The sequence below is a fragment of the Triturus cristatus genome, chromosome 4_2 (assembly GCF_964204655.1).
Source record: "Triturus cristatus chromosome 4_2, aTriCri1.1, whole genome shotgun sequence".
In the NCBI taxonomy this organism is placed as follows: Eukaryota; Metazoa; Chordata; class Amphibia; order Caudata; family Salamandridae; genus Triturus; species Triturus cristatus.
The window spans coordinates 96,102,480-96,121,530 of record NC_140586.1 but is presented as its reverse complement, the minus strand read 5'-3'; the positions used below and the strand labels follow the sequence as shown (position 1 = coordinate 96,121,530).

The 19,051-nt window shown below is 49.5% G+C and overlaps 1 protein-coding gene across 2 annotated transcripts in view; it reads left to right on the top strand.

Annotated features, from left to right (window-relative positions):
* Positions 1-19,051, top strand: part of LOC146833084 (complement C3-like) — a 595,871-nt gene that overhangs the window by 335,369 nt on the left and 241,451 nt on the right. For both annotated transcript variants that reach the window (XM_085600722.1, XM_085600721.1), the window contains 2 exons: positions 15,574-15,724; positions 17,927-18,012. In XM_085600722.1, the coding sequence (XP_085456848.1) occupies positions 15,574-15,724; positions 17,927-18,012 (237 nt within the window). The remainder of the gene's footprint in view (positions 1-15,573; positions 15,725-17,926; positions 18,013-19,051) is intronic.

The window sequence follows — 19,051 nt, the reverse complement described above, 5'->3', positions numbered from 1 at the left end:
GATGCCATGTGGTTCCTGTTCCCACATCTGTAACAGGCTAGACTCTTTCCCCACCTTTTGAAGTTAGGATTACTCCCTGACAGCGGATTATGCACCTCATTTTTACTCTCATCTTGGCGTTTCACAGACGCAATCTCTTCCGCTTTATCTACCTTGCTATTATTCTTAACCACATGCATCCACTTCTCAGTTTGTTCAAAAGCTTTCGCTGTCGAAATTGCTTCTGATAATTTGGGATCCCCCATCACCCACAACTGTTTTTGAGTTTCTTTACATCTTACATGTACAATGATTTGATCTCTTATCATTTCATCTGTAATTGTACCAAAACTGCAATGTAAACTTAAATTGCGCAACGCAGTTAAAAAATCATCAAATGACTCACTTTCTTCTTGCAGCCTCGTATAAAACTTAAATCTGTTTAGTGCTATATTACTTCTGGGTTTAAATCTTTTTTCTATTCTAATCAAGGCTTCATTGTACACATTAGTTGCTTCGGCATTTTCCGCAACTGTAATTTGTGGTAAAGCTCTAAAAACCATCTGTCCCTCAGAGCCTAAACAGTGTAAGAGAATACTTTTCTTCCGTTCAGCTCCCATCCTCTCCCCATCTATGGCCTTCATGTAATTTATAAACTCTTCCTTCCACCTGGCCCATGGAAGAGGTGGATCGCCTTTCGTTTGTAGGAATTTTGCTGGTGGTTCAAACTGCATTTTTTTTAAATATCCTTAAGCATGTAAGACTTTAGTTAACCTTTAACAAGCTAGACTAACCAGACTTAAAATAATACTTTATACATTTCCTTTTCATACATCAGTTCAATAATCTAAGTTTGACCTACACGAATCACCCTAACCCTATATATATACATAAGACCTTGAGCGTCTCTTTTTTTTTTCTTTTTTTTTTAACAGTTACTTCACCCCGAGTCTTCTTTTACTCCTGCGTTCTTGCAGATGAAGTAACAAATCTTCCGACTGTTACATGAGGAAACTTCAGAACTTAAGTCCTCTTTTTTTTTAAAAGAAGAAAAAAAAATATATATATATTTTCAAGACTTACAAGCGTTTAATCCTTGTTTCTGGCCTGAAAAGCACCCAGCTTCAGAAACCGTTATTCCGAAGCGTCACCTGTACAATAGATTTAAACGGTGATGAATTGCAGTCTCTTTCAAACGTTATTGCTCTTCACCGTGTTCATCCCGATCCAAAATGGCCGCCACGCCAAAAGCGTCCTTGAATACTTTATACTGTTGCAAAATGGCCGCCACGCAAAGCGCGTTGTGGACGTCAATAATTACTCCCAGGCTTCCATCCGATTCCCAGACTGCACTTCGAAGTTCCAGACGAAGCACAAATGGCGGAGAACACAGAAGCGAGAGAAGACACCAGGACTCGAAGAAGAACCACGACGTGCCAGCGTTCCAGGAAGAGCGAGACAACACACCAGGACTCGAAGACGAACTGCCAGCGTTCCAGGGACCGATTTTCAAAAGATGCAGTGAGTGTCTAATAAGTTTAACAGCCCATTTTGAGCCAACGTTGTAGTACCTTTTTGTCGCTGTAAATCGGAGATTCCAGCGTAGCTCAGCAGACACTATTGTGATCTCCAGACAGCTTGATTGTCGATTTCTCCCTTTGGTTAATCCTTTTCCTTGTAAACGTTTAATCCGTCCTCATTTCAAGTCGATGAAAATAGCTTCAAAATACACCATCTTCCAAAATCCGTTTTATGTAGTAACATTAGCTCGCTGTATCTCCACCGTTTCGACGGATATTTTCTTGGTTTATTCCTTTTTTTTTTTTAAATAAATAAAGTTCTTTATAATGGGTTCAGGAACATAAATCTTCTTCTGTGCTGCTTCTTATGTTGAGAAGAATGTTCCTCCGCTCGTCGCCATTGAAGAAAAGCATCAATCCAGAATTAATAAGTAGATTTATTGTATAATTACACAGCACAGGAACAACTGATACTAAGACAGGTCCAGTACAACTGGCCAGTCTCAGTACAGATTCCAGTCCATGGTTCCAAATGGAACTAGAATGCATAACAAATGACAACTCATGTGGCAGCAAGTAGAAATCAGCATATAACAGAGGTGCTATCATGTATATTGGTCCCAAGATGGCTGCCAACACTTTTTGGATGAAGTGCTGACAGCCAATCAGATCTCACAATGAGATGTGTGGTTAGGCTCCGCCCAGATATATATGTGATTTTACTTTTGATTTTCTCAGGAACTACTGAACGGATTTACACCATTTAAGCAAAAGGCATGACTCTGAACCAGGGTCTACCTTTCTACCAAATTTGGTGTAATTCCGTTCAGCAGTTCGGGCTGTAGTTGCGACTAAAGGTCCCAATGTAAAATTGCATGGGGAAAACACGTTTTGGGACCCCCCTTTTTTCTCGGCCTCCACTTGATGAATCACCCTGAGACTTTCAGGATAGGAGCGGACCGGAGCGGGCCATGAGTTTTGAAAATTTTGCGAAGATTCGTCAACCGGCGACAAAGTTATTCTAAATAGAATGTTGTGGATTTCCTATGGATAGTAGGTCCTAACTATAACTACCTACTGGCGACCGCCAGTAGGTAATATAGCTATATTGTATGTATGTGTGGGTATATATATATATATATACATGTGATCAAGCTCCCCCCGAGGAGTGAAACGCATCATGGCAGGCACTGCTCCTGTGATACTTTTTCCTTAATAAATTGTCAGTGCTTCATCCACGTATGGTTTGTGGAAGTCCGTGATTTGTCCCTGGAGTTTGGAGGTCCGTGCCTGGAGTTCCGCTTTCAACAATTTAGCGCGGACAGGGCGTCTTCCTTTATATATATATATATATATATACATTACCTACTGGCGGTCGCCAGTAGGTAGTTATAGTTAGGACCACGTTTCCGTAGGAAATCCGCAACATTCTATTTTGAATAACTTTGGCGCCGGTCGACGAATCCTCGCGAATTTTTCAAAATAGGTGGGGCGCTACGCTCCGCTCCTACCCTGAAAGTCTCGGGGGGATTCGTCAAGCGGGGGCTGAGATAAAAGGGGGGTCCCAAAACGCGTTTTTCCCATGCATTTTTCCATAGGACCTTTAGACAGGGCTACAGCCCGAACGGCTGAACAGAATTACTAGAAATTTGGCAGAGAGGTAGTCCTCAGGTCAAGGAAGTGCCTTTTGTAGGTTTGGTGTAAATCTGTTCAGTAGATTCTGAGAAAATAGCCCTTAAATCAATATATATATCTGAGCCAGCTTACGGTGCGCTTACGGTACGCTTACCGTACGCGTACGGTTGCGTGCGCGAGCGCGATTCTGATTGCCTCTTAGATCTTAGTAAACATTCGAATCGGCCGAAACCAGGAAGCGGCGGCCGCCATTTTCTCTCTCGCACTGAGAGTGTTTTTTTCAAATATAAAGCACAAAAACATGTAAAGGGGCTGTTTAGACAGCTCCCACACACATAGCCATGTTCAGGGAGTCCCCCAAGATCCCCCAAGGGCAAAAACGGAATTTTTATTTTTTCGCTAATTTTGCCGATTACGCTTACCGTACGCGTACGGTAAAAAATTATAAAAAATATAAAAATATCCACACTCTCCCCACCCCGTGTGCAATTGGTTGCCGAAGGCCATCAATTGTGCATGGCTTACTACAGATGAGATAAACTATAATATTAAAAAAAATAATAATAAAAAAAAAAATTATCCACACTCTCTCCACCCCGTGTGCAAATGGTGCCCGACGGGCACCATTTGTGCATGGCTTAAAAAAATTACGAAAAATTAAAATATTACCTTTCAAAACGAAGTGCATCATATGTCCTCCATGTGCGCACGGTGCGCGAAGCGCATCGTGCGTACATGGCCCATCTAGCGTAACGTGGGCACGCGGTGCGCGTAGCGCACCGCGTTCCCACCGTGCGTGCACGGCACTAACTGCGTAAAGTGGCCGCACGGTGCGCGAAGCGCACCGCGTGCTTACTGTGCGCGCACGGTGCGCGAAGCGCACCGTGCGCGCACGGAACGAACTGCGTTAAGTGGCCGCGCACGCCACGAATGGTGTAAAGTAACTTAGCATTTAAAAAACCGTACAAATTCACTGAAAAAACCATAGGTTTCACACACGTTATAGTTAGGAATTAGCATTTAAAAAACCTTGCAAATTCACTGAAAAAACCATAGGTTTCACACATGTTATAGTTAGCGGAAATTTTACTGATAAAAAACCAATGAAATTCCCCCGTTATAGTTAGTGCAGGCAACTATAACTCACGCGACCGCAATCTTCTGCTGATGACATATGTGTCTTTATGAAAAAAAAATATTTGTAATATATGTATAGCTAAAAATGTATGGAAGAAGACATGGGCAAATAAGTGTCTAAATACAGTATTAGCATCAGCAGAGGATTGCGGTCGCGTGAGTTATAGTTGCCTGCACTAACTATAACGGGGGGGTTTTTATCAGTAAAATTTCCGCTAACTATAACATGTGTGAAACCTATGGTTTTTTCAGTGAATATATATATATATATATATATATATATATATATATATATATATATATATATATACAAGCTCCAAAGTACCCAACGTACAAGGAGCACTCGAATGGCAACATGCTCATAAAGAGCCTTTATGGTATACAATCCACCAGCACAACGATGACTTTAAGCAGTTCAATTTGCCATGGATGCCTGACGCATTTGGAAGTGTCCCCACTTCTCTTCAGAGGCTTTGGCAATTGAAGGCGCATAGGACACCGCCCTCATCATTTAAATGCTCCAATGCATGCCCTGGATGGGACGCTCTGCCGCGACTAGCAGAGCCTTATGGGCCTTGTAGTGTCCTTTATCTCCAGATGGAGCGCGCAATGTGGCTGCTACAACATTCACAGCCCCCATGTTGGCCTCGGTGTGTCGGTGGATATGCTAAATCCGTTGCTGCCCCACGAAGTCAGGCTGCTCATTAACAGACCGCGTGGTCCCCACATCCTGGGGTGGTGCTCCTTCGCCAGGGTATACCGCGTATTTATCCAAGCTCCAAAGTACCCAACGTACAAGGAGCACTCGAACTGCAACATGTTCATAAAGAGCCTTTATGGTATACAATCCACCAGCACAACGATGACTTTAAGCAGTTCAATTTGCCATGCATGCCTGACGCGTTTTGAAGTGTCCCCACTTCTCTTCAGAGGTTTTGGCAATTGAAGGCGCATAGGGCACCGCCCTCATCATATAAATGCTCCAATGCATGCCCTGGATGGGACGCTCTGCCGCGACTAGCAGAGCCTTATGGGCCTTGTAGTGTCCTTTATCTCCAGATGGAGCGCGCAATGTTGCTGCTGTAACATTCACATCCCCCAGATGGGCCTCGGTGTGTCGGTGGATATGCTAAATCCGTTGCTGCCCCACGAAGTCACCCTGCACTATGTATAACTCCATATCATAGCGGGACAGATGGACCCCATCTTCCCTAAGGAAATAGACCACCGCATAACGCAGCTCTTGATGTTCCATCCTACCAAAACCCTCCTTGCTGCAGAAAATTCTCATATCTCTATTAATTTTCCTTTGAGCCCTATCTATGGCCACTGGTCGCTCCGCCCCCCTCCAATACCTCCTGGGAATAAACTCGGACCATATCACATGGCAACCCAACCACTGCCGCCAAATCTCCAAAAGGTCCCTCTTCATTTGCTTCAGCAAAGCTAAACCCTTACAGGTCACCAGGTCGTTCTCCTCCAAGTGGATAACCAAGACATCCGGGCAAATCCCGCCTCTAATCGACCTGTTCAACACCGGCAACATTCGTGCCATCTCATGCCCCCTTTGCCCTGCCAGTGACACCGAAACAAACTAGGATCCAACTCCAAATTTAAACTGTGATTCTTGTCCCATTCATAACGCTCCACTCTTTTCACAAGAGAATGTCCTATGATGAGGATGGACAATCCCTCTGATGCAGGCTCCGCCACCGCACCTGAAAAGACACTTATGTGAGAACGAGGAAGGAACATCATGCCTGTCCCTCCTTGGAGCCCCGCATCCTGATGTACGTCCTATAACAGTCAAATTTCCATCGCCCCAGGCACATCAGATCTTCCCTCCCCCACCCCTGTCTCGCTGCTTTTGTTGCCACACCTATGCGAAACGAATGGGTCCAAAACTGCCTGGGGTCCGTGCCTAGGCCTTGCAGGGTGCGCCTCAATACCCAGATGAGTTGAGCCGCTGTCACCTTGTCCCCCTCCTCCCGGCGAAAAACCTCCCCGGCCACCTGGCCCACCCTGGCTGCCAAGCTCCTACCCCAGGCCGCAGGGCATACCTCTTGTTCCACTACTGGCCCCATGACCACCCACGCTCCCTGTTGGTCCATCTTCGAGTGCTCCAGGCGAACTGCCACCTCCCTGGACCACAGATCCACCTCCCCCCACTGAAGCCCCCGCGTCTCCTGTGCACCCAGGAGCTCCGAAACCCAGAAAGCTTTGAAATACATCCACAACATCAATGTGGAAAATAGCACTATTTCCTCGCAATTGTGGCATATCTGAGGCAGGAGCCTTGTACAGCGGATGAGCATGCCTAACGTTATGGGCCTCTTCAGCCGGGATCTCTTTCCCATGCCCAGCCTTCCATTAAGCGCAAGCCCAGCTCACCGGCCGACGGCGGGTACCCCCCCACAATTTTCCCATGAAGGCTATGGCCGACAGCTTGCCTGCCATCGTCACTTTGGACAATCCCCTGTCCATCATGGCCAGAATGAATTGCACCACCTGTTCACCCCTTACCCAGGGGCTGGCATGCCACGCTGAGCCACTCGCCAAGAAATTCCTCCACGCCTGCTAGTAAGCCCTCCAGGTTGATGTTGCCACCGACGCTCTTACCAGTTGCATGACCCTTTCTCTCCTACCGACCACATCCCTGCTGGCACCAGTGTCTTGCATTCGTCTGCCTCCGTGGCTAGCCCATGGAACCTCTGCCACTGTGAACGAGACAAAGCGTCCGCAATGTCATTGTCCACCCACAGCACATGTCTGGCTTGAAACAGTATATCATGTTCCTAACAGTGCAGCACAAACACCCTCAACAACTTGAGAACCTGTGTGTCACTGGCTGATTGCCTGTTAACGACCTGCACCACCCACATATTATCCACCTTGAAAATCACCTTCTGTGCGCCAACGCCCACACCACCACCGCCACCACCAATGGGAACAGTTCCAGAAACGCTATGCTCCTCCCCTGCTCTTCCAGTGTGACGGACATTCCTCGGCGCACCACTTCCCTGCCAATACAGTCCAAAGCCGCCCGCCCCCGCCGCATCTGAAGAGATGGTAACCTCCCAGTCCCAGTCTTCCGCGGGGGCCATTGGAATACCATTAAAGTGTTCCAAAAATGTTCTCCACATGCGCAAATCCGCCTTCATGCCCACCGACAAGCGCATATGGTGATGCGGCAGCGTCAACCCTGACAATGACATGCCGAGTCGCCTGCAGAAAGTCCGTCCCGCCCGCCCCGCCCGGCACACGAAATTCAAGTGCCCCAGGAGGACCTGTATCTCCCGTAGCGTCACCTTCCTTTTTGCCAGCAGGGTGTCAATCAAAAGCAGCATATGCACCTTCTTGTCTCCAGGCAAACGGGCTTCCATTGTCACCGAATTCAATTCGATACCCAGAAATAACAGCACTGTGCTGGGACCCTGCATTTTTTCTCGCACCAGGGGCACACCCAGGTAGCCCATGAGCTCTGTAAAACTGTCCAGCTACTGCTGGCAGTCCGCTGAACCGGGCAGTCCCACCAAGAAAAAGTCATCCAGGTAGTGCGTCACCGTCTCTTTGCCTGTGTGTCCCAAAAAAAAACACTGCAGGAAGGTAATGAAATGCTCAAACAAGGCACAGGATATTGAACACCCCATGGGCAATGCTTTGTCCACAAAGAAGGACCCATCAAACTGTATACCCAACAGGTGATAATCCTCCGGGTGTACCGGGAGCAGCTGAAATGCCGACTTGATGTCGCACTTTGCCGTGAAGGCGCCTGTCCCCACCGTCGTGACCAACCGCCGCACTACATCCACGGAAGAGTAGGAAACTGAGGAAAGCTCGGTTGCAATAAAATCATTCACTGATGCTCCCTCCGGCTAGGACAAATGCTGTATCAGCCGGTATTGGCCGGGTTCCTTCTTCAGGACCACCCCAATGGGAGAGATGATCAGGTCCCGCATAGGGATATCTTGAAATGGGCCCGCCATACGCCCTTCCCGTACTTCTTTGTCCAATTTTTCCCGCACCACTGTACCATGGGTCTTGGCGGATTTCAAATCTCTGCCCACCTGGCAGCCCACAGACCCACGTACCCCAGTCGGAAGCCCTCCCAAAAACCCTGCTGCAGCATTCCTGCGTCCTCAGTCCGAGGATAAGATTCCAACATTGTGTCCAGCCTGATTGGAGTAAGAGCCTTTGCCCATATGTCCCTGTCCTCCCCTGCCCCCTCTACCCTCTGGCTGCTGTCCCGCCTGCGCGGACTGCTGTCCTTGCCTGCCGGTTCCGGCCCCCCAGCATAGCCCCACGGGATGGCGCCCTGCGCATTTGGAGTATTCATGACGGAACTTGCAATATCGGTGCGCGCAATTGCCTTTGTTAAAATCCCAGCATGAGCCCACTGATCCTCCCGCATTGGATCCCGTCTGCCACACCCCCCACGGGTGGGGCAGTTCGGAAAGGGGCGTGGTGCTAGCGGAAGGCCGCTCGGCGTGTAAATCTTCTTCCCGAATTTGCCCCCCCATGGTTTGCTGGTAGAGGTCCGCGTCAATATCCCACCACTTCGCCTCCGGGTCCCAGGCCAGCCGCGCCCTAAACTCCATCATAATGGGACCAAGCGTATCCCCCGTATGTGACCTCGCCTGCCTGATCACGTCCATGTATTTGAACAGTGCAACGGAACTGTCAGGGTATTTCTCGCAGTACACGCTAGCGAAAATCAAAAAACCCGCTGACCAGTTCTCGATATTCATCGGCACACTCGGCCTCTTGGCCAGCTCCAGCTCCTCTTCCTTGGAGCCCTCCTTTGCTGTCAGCTCCCTATGATGGAGCTTTAAAATATCCACATACTCGCCCTTCCAGATTTTTTCTTTGGTGGCCAGCGTCAAGTGGGCCCCCAAGGGTTTTGTAATGCCCATATACGGCAATTTCTTTACTGGTGTGTCATGGCTCTCCTTACCCTCCTTGGGTGGCCCCTTCCACCTTCACTCCCCCTGCCGACCCCCCTGCTGGCCCCGCTGCGGATCCCTCCACCGCGACCGGCACCACACACCCCCCACTCTGGCCGTCTGTACTCCCCTACTCCGGCCCCACCCCTGTGTTCTTCACATACGCCCCCTTGCTCAATCGCACCCCCCTCCTCCCCCACCCCCTTGCATCAGTGCCCACCGAAACCCTGGCCTGCGGAACACCACCTGCATTCACCACCCGTGTGTGCTCCTTACCTGGCGTCAAGGTCGGCGTCCGCATCGGATCCCGCCGCCTAACCACTCGTGCAGTTGGGGCCATCACGCTGTCCGCTTTTTTCCACAGAACCACACCACTCTGTAAAATACTAGGTACATTGTTAGTCGCAGCCCCCCTGCCTGCCCTTGCTCTACAATTTCACCTTCTTCTGCGCTTTCATCATCATAGTCCAGCAGTAACGGGCCGTCCTCTTCGGACTCCAGCCCTTAGACCCCTGCACGGTCCCTATCTACCCGGCTTGGCCATGGGCCGCCCTCCGTAGACTCCAGCCTGCTCAAGCCTGCCCGCTCCCTGCACATGCATAGCAAGTCCCCTAAGTCTACACTATCTCTCCGCTGCCCTGCGTGCTGTTCCTCGTGGTCCCGGTCAGTGTAATCGGACCCTTGACCCCGTCCACCAGAGGTCGCATCGACCCATCGGGGTGGAGCCACCGGGGCCAATTGTCCCCTCTTCCTGGATGCCGCTGCCATCAGGTCCCTCGTGGGAGCGCGGCTGCCCTCATAAGGCAGAGCCGGCCCATCCTCTCAGTGGGTTGGAGCCGCATGAAACTCTCCCGAGCACCTCACCACGCTGCCCTGCCAAAAAGAAGTGGAGTTCGACATGCCGGAGTTAGTCCTGCCCCCTCCATCGCTGCTCCCCAAAACCTCCCCCGTGGGAACCCCCACCCCTGACCTGCCCCCGACACACTGGAGGAATGGCCCCCCTGGCGTGATGGAGTGGACTGCCTGATCCCGTCCCCCCAGCCCCGGGCGCCCCATACCCCCACAACACCCACTTCCCCCTCCCCATCGCTCCATTCCAAAGACTCCAACACCCGCCACACCTCGCCACCGTCCCGCGCACCCCCTCCGGCCTCCTCACTCATCCCACCTCCCACCGCCTGCCCCAACCCACTGCATCTGACCACCGAGCGCGATGGCCCTCTGGCACCCTTTCCAGCCATCCCCCTGCCTCCAGTAGTCGCTTCGGCCCCCAACGTGCCCCCTCCAGGACTGCCCTCTCTGCCCCCCTCCCCTCCACTCCCCCCGGACCTGCCAGGCGAGCCTTTCGCCTCCGCGCTGTCCCCCCTCCCCCTTGCCCCACCCCTATTCCCCCACCCCCGGCCCCCGTGGCTGTCTTCGCGAGGGCCCCAACACCTCCACCTGTTTCCCCTGATGCTCATGCCTGCCGAGAAACCCCCCTGCCTCCTCCCCCTCCTCCCCCTCCTCCCCACTATCGATCAGTAATGGTGAGGACCACCCGCTGTCTACCATCGCAGTGGTGGGCCCACCGCTGCCCAGTGCCCAGCGCTCCTCTCCACATTTCCTAGCCTCGGGGTGGCCGTGCCCGCGTGCGTGCACTTTCGGCGCCCCCTCCCGGAACCTCAGCGCCGGCCGCAGAGCAGAGCCCCACCTCCCGCCTCGAATGTTACTATCCGGGGCCGCCGCGTGAGCTGTGTGGCCGCGCCCCCCTGCCTCAGCACTCACCCGTTTGCGGACTCGTGGTGGCTCAAAGGCCATTACCTCCGCCGCAACGCTGCTCTCTGCCCTCCTGGGGGGCCGCACTTTGACGTCGGGTCGCAACATGTCCATGCGGCCCACGTCCTCCAGCAGCCGAAGCGCCTCCAGTGCCCGGGGATCCTGCGTACACGCCATCCGCGATCTCCACGCCGCTTCGGTAAGGAACGCCACAACTAACACGTGCCACCAAACCGCAACTACACAAATTCAACAAATTCACTCCGATTGCCCCTATGTCCGACTGTCGTGTCACAACCACCAAAATGGTGGCTGGTGACACAACATAACCGGCTATATGCCATACAGCCCAAAGGTAGCCCAACCACCAGCCCAAACCAGCTCATCATAGCCCGGGGCAGCCCAACAAGCCCAACTGGACTCCGGCTGCCACCCCGGCCCAAAACCCCCCCGGGAGGTGCAGGCCTCCCGATGCTCGGCTGCCCCCCCCAAAGCCCTATTCGGCGGGTGTGCCTTTCTCAAATGCCTGTTACACCGGGGGTTTCACTTTCCGTAATTTTAAACATGCTGCCTGACCCCTATTGGTGGGAGCACAGCTGACCTGAATCAGTGGCAAGACCATTCCTGCTACGCCGTATCCCGGACTGCAGTTCCAAGCCTGCATCATGTTTGTTGACTGGGGAAATGTCTCTCTTCAGCCCCTCATGGCGAGTATGGGCTATTATTTGAAGCATTGTCATGCCCTTACACAGTTCTCTTCATTGCCCCTCGACAATGATCGAAATATTAAATCAATTACTTGGCCCCCTACATCCTGCCTCAAATGCCGATCAGGAACATACCCGGAGACGACGTTGCAGTGAACTCGTCTCGCCGTGAAGTCATGGTCTGTTCTTTAGACAGCAGTTCCTTGCTCCCTTTGGTTGTGTGTGTGTATATATATAAGGTTTCAAAGGTTTTTTTAAATGCTAATTCTTAACTATAACGTGCCTGAAACCTATGGTTTTTTAAGTGAATTTCAAAGGTTTTTTAAATGCTAGTTTCTAACTATGCCTACAGAGGTAGGACATGTGAAGATGGAAGAAAAAACACACAGAAAGAAGAGAAAGAAATGCAGAAAGAAGCAACAGAAGTCCTCAAAGACGAAGAAAAGTGCAGGAAGAAGGAAGACGTGCAGAAAGAACAAACAGAGGAGCAGAAAAAGTCTTTGTTGCAAAATCATCCTGTACCCTCAACTTTTTCAGATGGGTACTGGTGGTAACTGACACTGACTAACCAGTCCTAGAGCCAGTGCTATGCTAAAAGACACTTAGAATACAGTTAAAACACCTACATACACTAGGGAACACTATACGCTGGGGTACCCCTGTTATTAGCATGACCTCCTCTGTAAGCCCCTAGTATATAATAGCAAAAACAACAGTTGATGGACAGAATGCAGAACAATGTCATACATTCACCTCAGTACAGAGATCTGGGCCTAAATCCATCGTTTTTTGCTCACCATGCCATTCCAGTTTGAACCCAGCCATATGCAAATCATGCTTGACCCTGTGCCTCATGGAAACCGTCCATCCCGATCCTGAGTGTCCCTTGGGTACAACTAGCCCATCAGGTATCTCTAGTTAGCACCACAGAACTGCGTTGCAGAGAAAATGGGCACGGCCTGGACCACCTCTCTGCAAAGCAGCACAGTGGCGCTTACTGGAAGCACCTGGTGGGCTAGTTGTCCCGCAGGGTCCTTTAGTATTGAAGGGGAGTTATTTCCCCAACTTAAAACGCGCCGCAGGGCATGTTTGCACATGTCACCAAAGGCCCTGTCCCCTCCCTTCACCACTGTGTAAAAGCACCCTGTGGCCGTTCTAAGTTGAGAGATTAAGTCCCCTTGAATCCTAAGGGTCCCTAGGGTCAAACTAGCCCACTAGGTACCTCCAGTAACCGCCACAGAGCTGCGTTCCAGAGAGGTGTACAAAGGGGCGTGGCCTCTGAACGCCTGTCTGCAACGCAACTCCCTGGCGCATACTGGAGATACCTGCTGGGCTAGTTGGCCCTCAGGGACCCTCAGTATTAAAAGAGAGTTAATCCCCCAACATAAAACACACCACGGGGCGCATTTGCACAGTGGTGAAGTAAGGGGGCGTGGCCTGAAGTGACATGTCTGCAAACACACCCTGTGGCACGGTTTAAGTTGGGGAATTAATTCCTCCTCAATCCTGAGGGTCCCTGGGGGCCAACTAGCCCACCAGGTACCTCCAGTATGTGCCAGATAGTTGCGTTGCAGAGAGGTGTTCAGAGGCCACGCCCCTTTTAACAACACTCTGCAAAGCAGCTCCGTGGCGCTTACTGGAGGTACCTGGTGGGCTAGTTGGCCCCCAGGGACCCTCAGGATTGAAGAGGAATTAATTCCCCAACTTAAACAACGCGACAGGGTGTGTTTGCACACATGTCAACTCAGGCCCCGCCCCCTCCCTTCACCACTGTGCAAACGTGTCCTGTGGCTTGTTTTAAGTTGGGGGATTAACTCCCCTTGAATACTGAGGGTCCCTGGGGTGCGACTAGCCCATCAGCTACCTCCATTAAGCGCCAAAGAGCTGCATTGCAGAGAGGTGTAAAAAAGAGGCATGGCCCCAGAACACCTCTCTGCAACGCAGCCCCCTGGAGCATACTGGAGGTTCCTGGTGGGCTAGTTGGCCCCCAGGGACCCCAGTATTAAAGGGGAATTCGTTACCCTTTGCAAATGCGCCAAGGGGTGCGTTTGCAGAGTGCTCAAAGGAGGGGGTGTGGCCTCCAGCACGATGCCGGTATTTTGTTTTTGTTTTTTAAGAATGGGGGCTGTGTGGCCCCCCTTCTTTTCCAAATATTCTTGGCCCTGGGGACCCCATACCCCAGGGCCTGCCCCCAAATTTATTTATTTTTTTTAATTGTGGGAAGGGGGCTGCGTAGCCCCCCTCCCGACGCCAAAATCTGCCTCGGGGACCCCATCCCCCGGAGCTGGCCTTTGTTCTTTTTTTTGTTTTAATTTTTTTTTTAATTTTGGGGATGGGGCCGCGTGGCCCCCTCCCAGGCCACTTGTAGCCCTGGGGACCCCATCCCCCAGGGCTGGCCCTCTCCGCTGGGGACTGTTGGGGGTTCCCCAATCCCCCCACGGTCCCGCCGGCTGCCCACGTCCTTCGGGAGCCGGCATTGCTTTTCCACATGGGGAGCTGCTAAGATGCAGCTCCCTGTATGGAAAAGCAATTTAGTTTGAATTTTGAAAGAGAGAGCAGGTTTTCCTGCTCTCTCTTTCAAAATTCAAACCAAGTTTGCTATGGCAGGGCGGGAGCCACGAGGCTCCCGCCCTGCCATAGCAAACTACAGTGTCCCGGGGTGGGCACTCCGGGACACTGAAGGAGCCGGCCCTGGGGGGTGGTGGTCCCCAGGGCCATGACAAGGCTACAGGAGGGGTGTCACGCGGCCCCCCTCCCACAATCTACAAAGCCCCAGTGGGTGGTGGCCCCGGGGCTGGGGGTCCATTACGGACCCCCCAATTTAAATATTTAGAGCCCCGGGGAGGTGGCGGTCCCCGGGGCATGTACACAGGTTATTTTTTATTTTTAAAAAAGCCACGGGGTGGCGGTCACCGGGGCTGCGGGGGGGGCGTTGTGCTCCCCACAATCAAAATTAGGTAGAGACCCAGGGGGTGGCGGTCCCCGGGGCTTGGGGGGCCTTAGAGGCCCCCCAACATTAAAGTAAGAAACCCCAGGGGATGGCAGTCCCCAGGGCTGCGGGGGGCAGTGTGCCCCCTGCAATCAAAATTAAGTAGAGCCCCAGGTAGCGGTGGTCCCCAGGGCTGGGGGGCCCCTCTTGGCCCCCCATTGCATAAAACATATTGCCCCCGGGACTTGGCCCCTCCGGGGGCTAATTAGCAACGTAGCGCTAATTTGTGGTTCTATCGAGGCACAAGATGGCTGCCAACACTTCCTGATTTGGAGTGTTAACAGCCAATTAGCATACAGCTCGTGATCGGGAGGGAGCGCCGATCCACCACACCCATAGATATATATGTGATTTTACCAGGAACTACTGAACGGATTTACACCATTTAACCAAAAGGCACGACTCTGAACCAAGGGCTACCTTTTTGCCAAAATTGGTGTAATTCCATTCAGCAGTTCGGGCTGTAGCTGCAACTAAAGGTTCCTATGGAAAATTGCATTGGGAAAACACGTATTTTGACCCCCCTTTTTTCTTGGCCCCCACTTGATGAATCACCCTGAGACTTTCAAAACAGGAGCGAACCGGAGCTGGCCAAAAGTTTTGAAAATTTCGCGAAGATTCGTCGACCGGCGCCAAAGTTATTGGGAAAAGAATGTTGCGGATTTCCGATGGAAAATAGGTCCTAACTATAACTACCTACTGGCAACCGCCAGTAGGTAATATATATGTATATATATATATATTATATAATTAAGTGAGGTATTGCATATTCTTACCTCGAAAACTAAAACATATGTGTTTGCAGATATTTTGTCGAATATGGCCATTTACCATCTATGGCCTCCGATATCTGTTGCTTGAGGTGAGGTGTGATATATATGCCGTCTTTGTCTTTCTCCTTTACCCAGAATTCAGCCAGGCAAATGCTCGCCCAGCACCTCCAGAATCTGTAGACGAAGATGAATATCTCACAGATGAAGAAGTTGTATCCAGAAGTCAATTTGCAGAGAGTTGGCTTTGGCAAATTTATGATTTGCCTGCAGAAACCAATGATGATGGGTAATATGCTTTGACTTTAAAAAAGGCACAGTAAGATTGGTCATTTGTATCGGACTTCTCAGAGCTTAGTCAACTTAATTTAGCCTACACTTGAATCAGGCATTGAATTCTTGCAAATTCTTTATTGGTACATACTGAAGAGTTACCATCACAGCTTGGTTTTAGTTGGAAATCTTCCAATTGTTTGGATGAAAATATTGAATTTGTTGGAGAATTCACATGCAGAATTTCCTCCATCAAAGCAGTAGTATACTACAGTTAATTTACGCAGTGGATTCTACTTGTTAGGTTTGTCATCTAGAAATTGAGGGATTTTCCATTACCACCTAACTAGATATAATGTCCAAAATAACATACGAACGATCTAACATTTATAAAAGGCTGTACTCTCTGATGATATATCAAAAGCCTATGAATATCAAGGTTTAATTAGACACCAGGGCCCATATTTACTAAGATTCGATGAAGCACAAGACAACAATACATTTTGCTGCACTGTGTCAAATGGACAGAGCAGTACTGTGCCATATCTACTAAGAAACAGAGAATTTGTGCTGGTGCAGCTGTGGCTGCCAAGTGCCAATACAGGCACCATTACGCCATGTTGCAAAGGTGCATGTGTTACAGCCAGGATTGTTTTTGTGCAGAAAGGGATACCTTCATGCACAAGCACAATCCCCAGAGGCAATTTCCTTTCCATGGAAAGAGGAAATATTGAGGAAAAATAAACATATTTGTCCTCGTTGCGCCTCACCTAGAATAGCATAGCATTTTGATGCATTCCGAGGTTCACTAGTCTTTGTAAATCTGGGAATGCACCTAAAACCATGGATAGATGTATGGGAACACCACTCTCCACTCATAGAACACCTTCCCCATGCGGAGTGACGCAAGGGAGCAAATTGCGGTACTCTAGATTTGCTATGCCACACAGAGCCATGAAAGGTGGCTCTGCATGGTAGTAAATCTAACTTAGGAGCTTGCGTTGCCATGCATTGCCTTGCGTGACACAAGGGCAATGCAAGCCCTTGATAAACCTGACCCCCAGTTTTCTTGTGAATGCTCTAAATGCGGACTCTGATAATATGCCAACACTTTCTATTAACTGTTGGAGTGTGAAATGAATGCCTTGAGACCAGTGCTTAATTTCAGCCGGTCTTTTCTGGTACTCCACACTGGCACTTATGACAGTCTACCACATGGTGGCACTGTTTGTCTCATTTAGGGACGAGTATAACAGCAGTTGTTTATTAATTCAGTATACATTAAAAATTACTAATAGCGGTCACCAAAACCATTCTTATAGCTTTGGGGGCCTGTAATAGTCATAATTGTTACACTTATAGGAGTGTGATGGATAGTAGTTGTGTTGCTACTGTAATTGGTGGCATTGACAGTAATTGGAAGTGTCCTCCAGAAGAGTGCCTTGGCACCTATATTTTTACAAATTAGGTACTGGTTAAGACTTATAGGCCACCCTAGAAAAGAATAGCACATGAAATTTGGAAAATACATTTCACTATTATCTTCCAGATTTCAACTCAAAAGAGCCCAATGAAAGTATCCTCAAATACCATGTGCTTGAGAGATGGAATTTGGGCGTTAGAAGTTAGCAAAAGGAAATAGCAACCCATTTTACTGCATGCAGTCTATTGTTTATTACCTAGAATGTGCTGGGCTGCATATCCAAAAACATTGCCCTCCTGCCTACCACCCTATTCTGACAAACCGCAATTCTTATTTCAAGTTTTGTTTGCAGGATCCTTTGTGGACCTGAAAGTTTATGTGATTTTGTGATATCTGTATATCACTTTGGTTGGTCAGAAAAAAAATTACGAATGCCTATTCAGAATTTGTACTCATTTGAAAGATAGGTCTTCCTATTCACCCAGACAAACTTTAATTACAATAGGACTCAATTTTACCTGTGGGAGGCTTGAGACTGTGTCAAACTGTTGGTTTCAGATGCTCTATAATTGCTGGTCAAGTATTGAACTAGAGCTCAAAAACTAGTTGGTCTCCACAAATGGTGTTGCAGGAATAAAGAGAAGATGTTTTCCTTTATCAGAGTGCATTAAAAACATTAAGGATGTGTGGTGCTAAAGAGTGGGCCCTTGGAAAGCAATCTGAAAAACTTGGAGCATGGTGCGCTAAGTAGACAATGCATTTATTAATTATGGCAATTGCTTTATCTGTTTCCAGGCTTTCTTCCATCGAGTTGAACCCTTATTTACAGGACTCTATCACTACGTGGGAGGTGCTGGCGATAGGCTTCTCCAAAGCGAAAGGTGAGAAAAAAATAGATTGGTATGTTAATTTATCACAGTTTTTAGGCTAGGGCACATCAGGAAACTCCTGATGAGGGAACCATTTGAGATTGGACCACTTAATTCCTTGCATAGAAAAGTGAGTGATTTTTCTGACAATGTGTGCAGTAAAAGAGGGAACTCAAGAAAGAGTTATGCCTAGCAGTGTGCTCACACGTCACAAAACTGGGTGAGTTCAGGAATAGAAAATGTTTCTCCCTTCAAGCAAGTGGCACGAGTGAGTAAACTGGGATTAGATGTTATCTTTGTTGGGCCCACCTTGGTGCATGTTTTGGTGTTTGCAGCATGAAGCATGCCTCAGTGAGCTAACTGTAATGGCAGTGTGGCCTGGGCCCCAATGAGTGCAGTCACTCATTTGTCAGTCATTCTCTTCAGTGGGCTTAAGAAGAATGCTTGCTTCTGTCGGGGAGTTCTGGCTATTACTTCTTGTCTACACACACCCATATGTGGATATTCCTTAGGGTAAGCCTGATTTGTACTCCTTACTTCATGTAACTCACTTTGGTATACAAGGTATTCTGGGAAAAAAGCCCAGGTTACAAAAGGACCTAGTGATGAGAGACCGCAGAACTGTATGCACAGCGCGCCAGACCTAGGGGCTTATTTACAAGCCTGTTGCGCCGCCGCTGTGTCACTTTTAATACAGGAAAAAGTAATGTACCTGCTGCGAAAGGGGCTTGTAAATAAGCCCCCTAGTATCTAGATATTAAGGGTTTCATTTATGAGGTTTTGGCGCAGGACAGCACCGCAAGGAATCTTGCTGCACGGTCTTGTGTCAAAAGCAAAGGCCAGGATTGTGCTGTATCTATATGATACGGTGCATTTCTGCCCTTTTCCCCTGCGCAGGCGCACAATGGGCTGCCATGCGCCAACGCAGGCACCCTTGCATCATGGTGCAGTTGTGCCTGCGTTGGAGGGCTGATTGATTTTGTGCAGGAAGGGACACTTTCCTGCACAAAATAAATCAAATCAGGCGATGTCCTCTTTCTATGGCAGCACA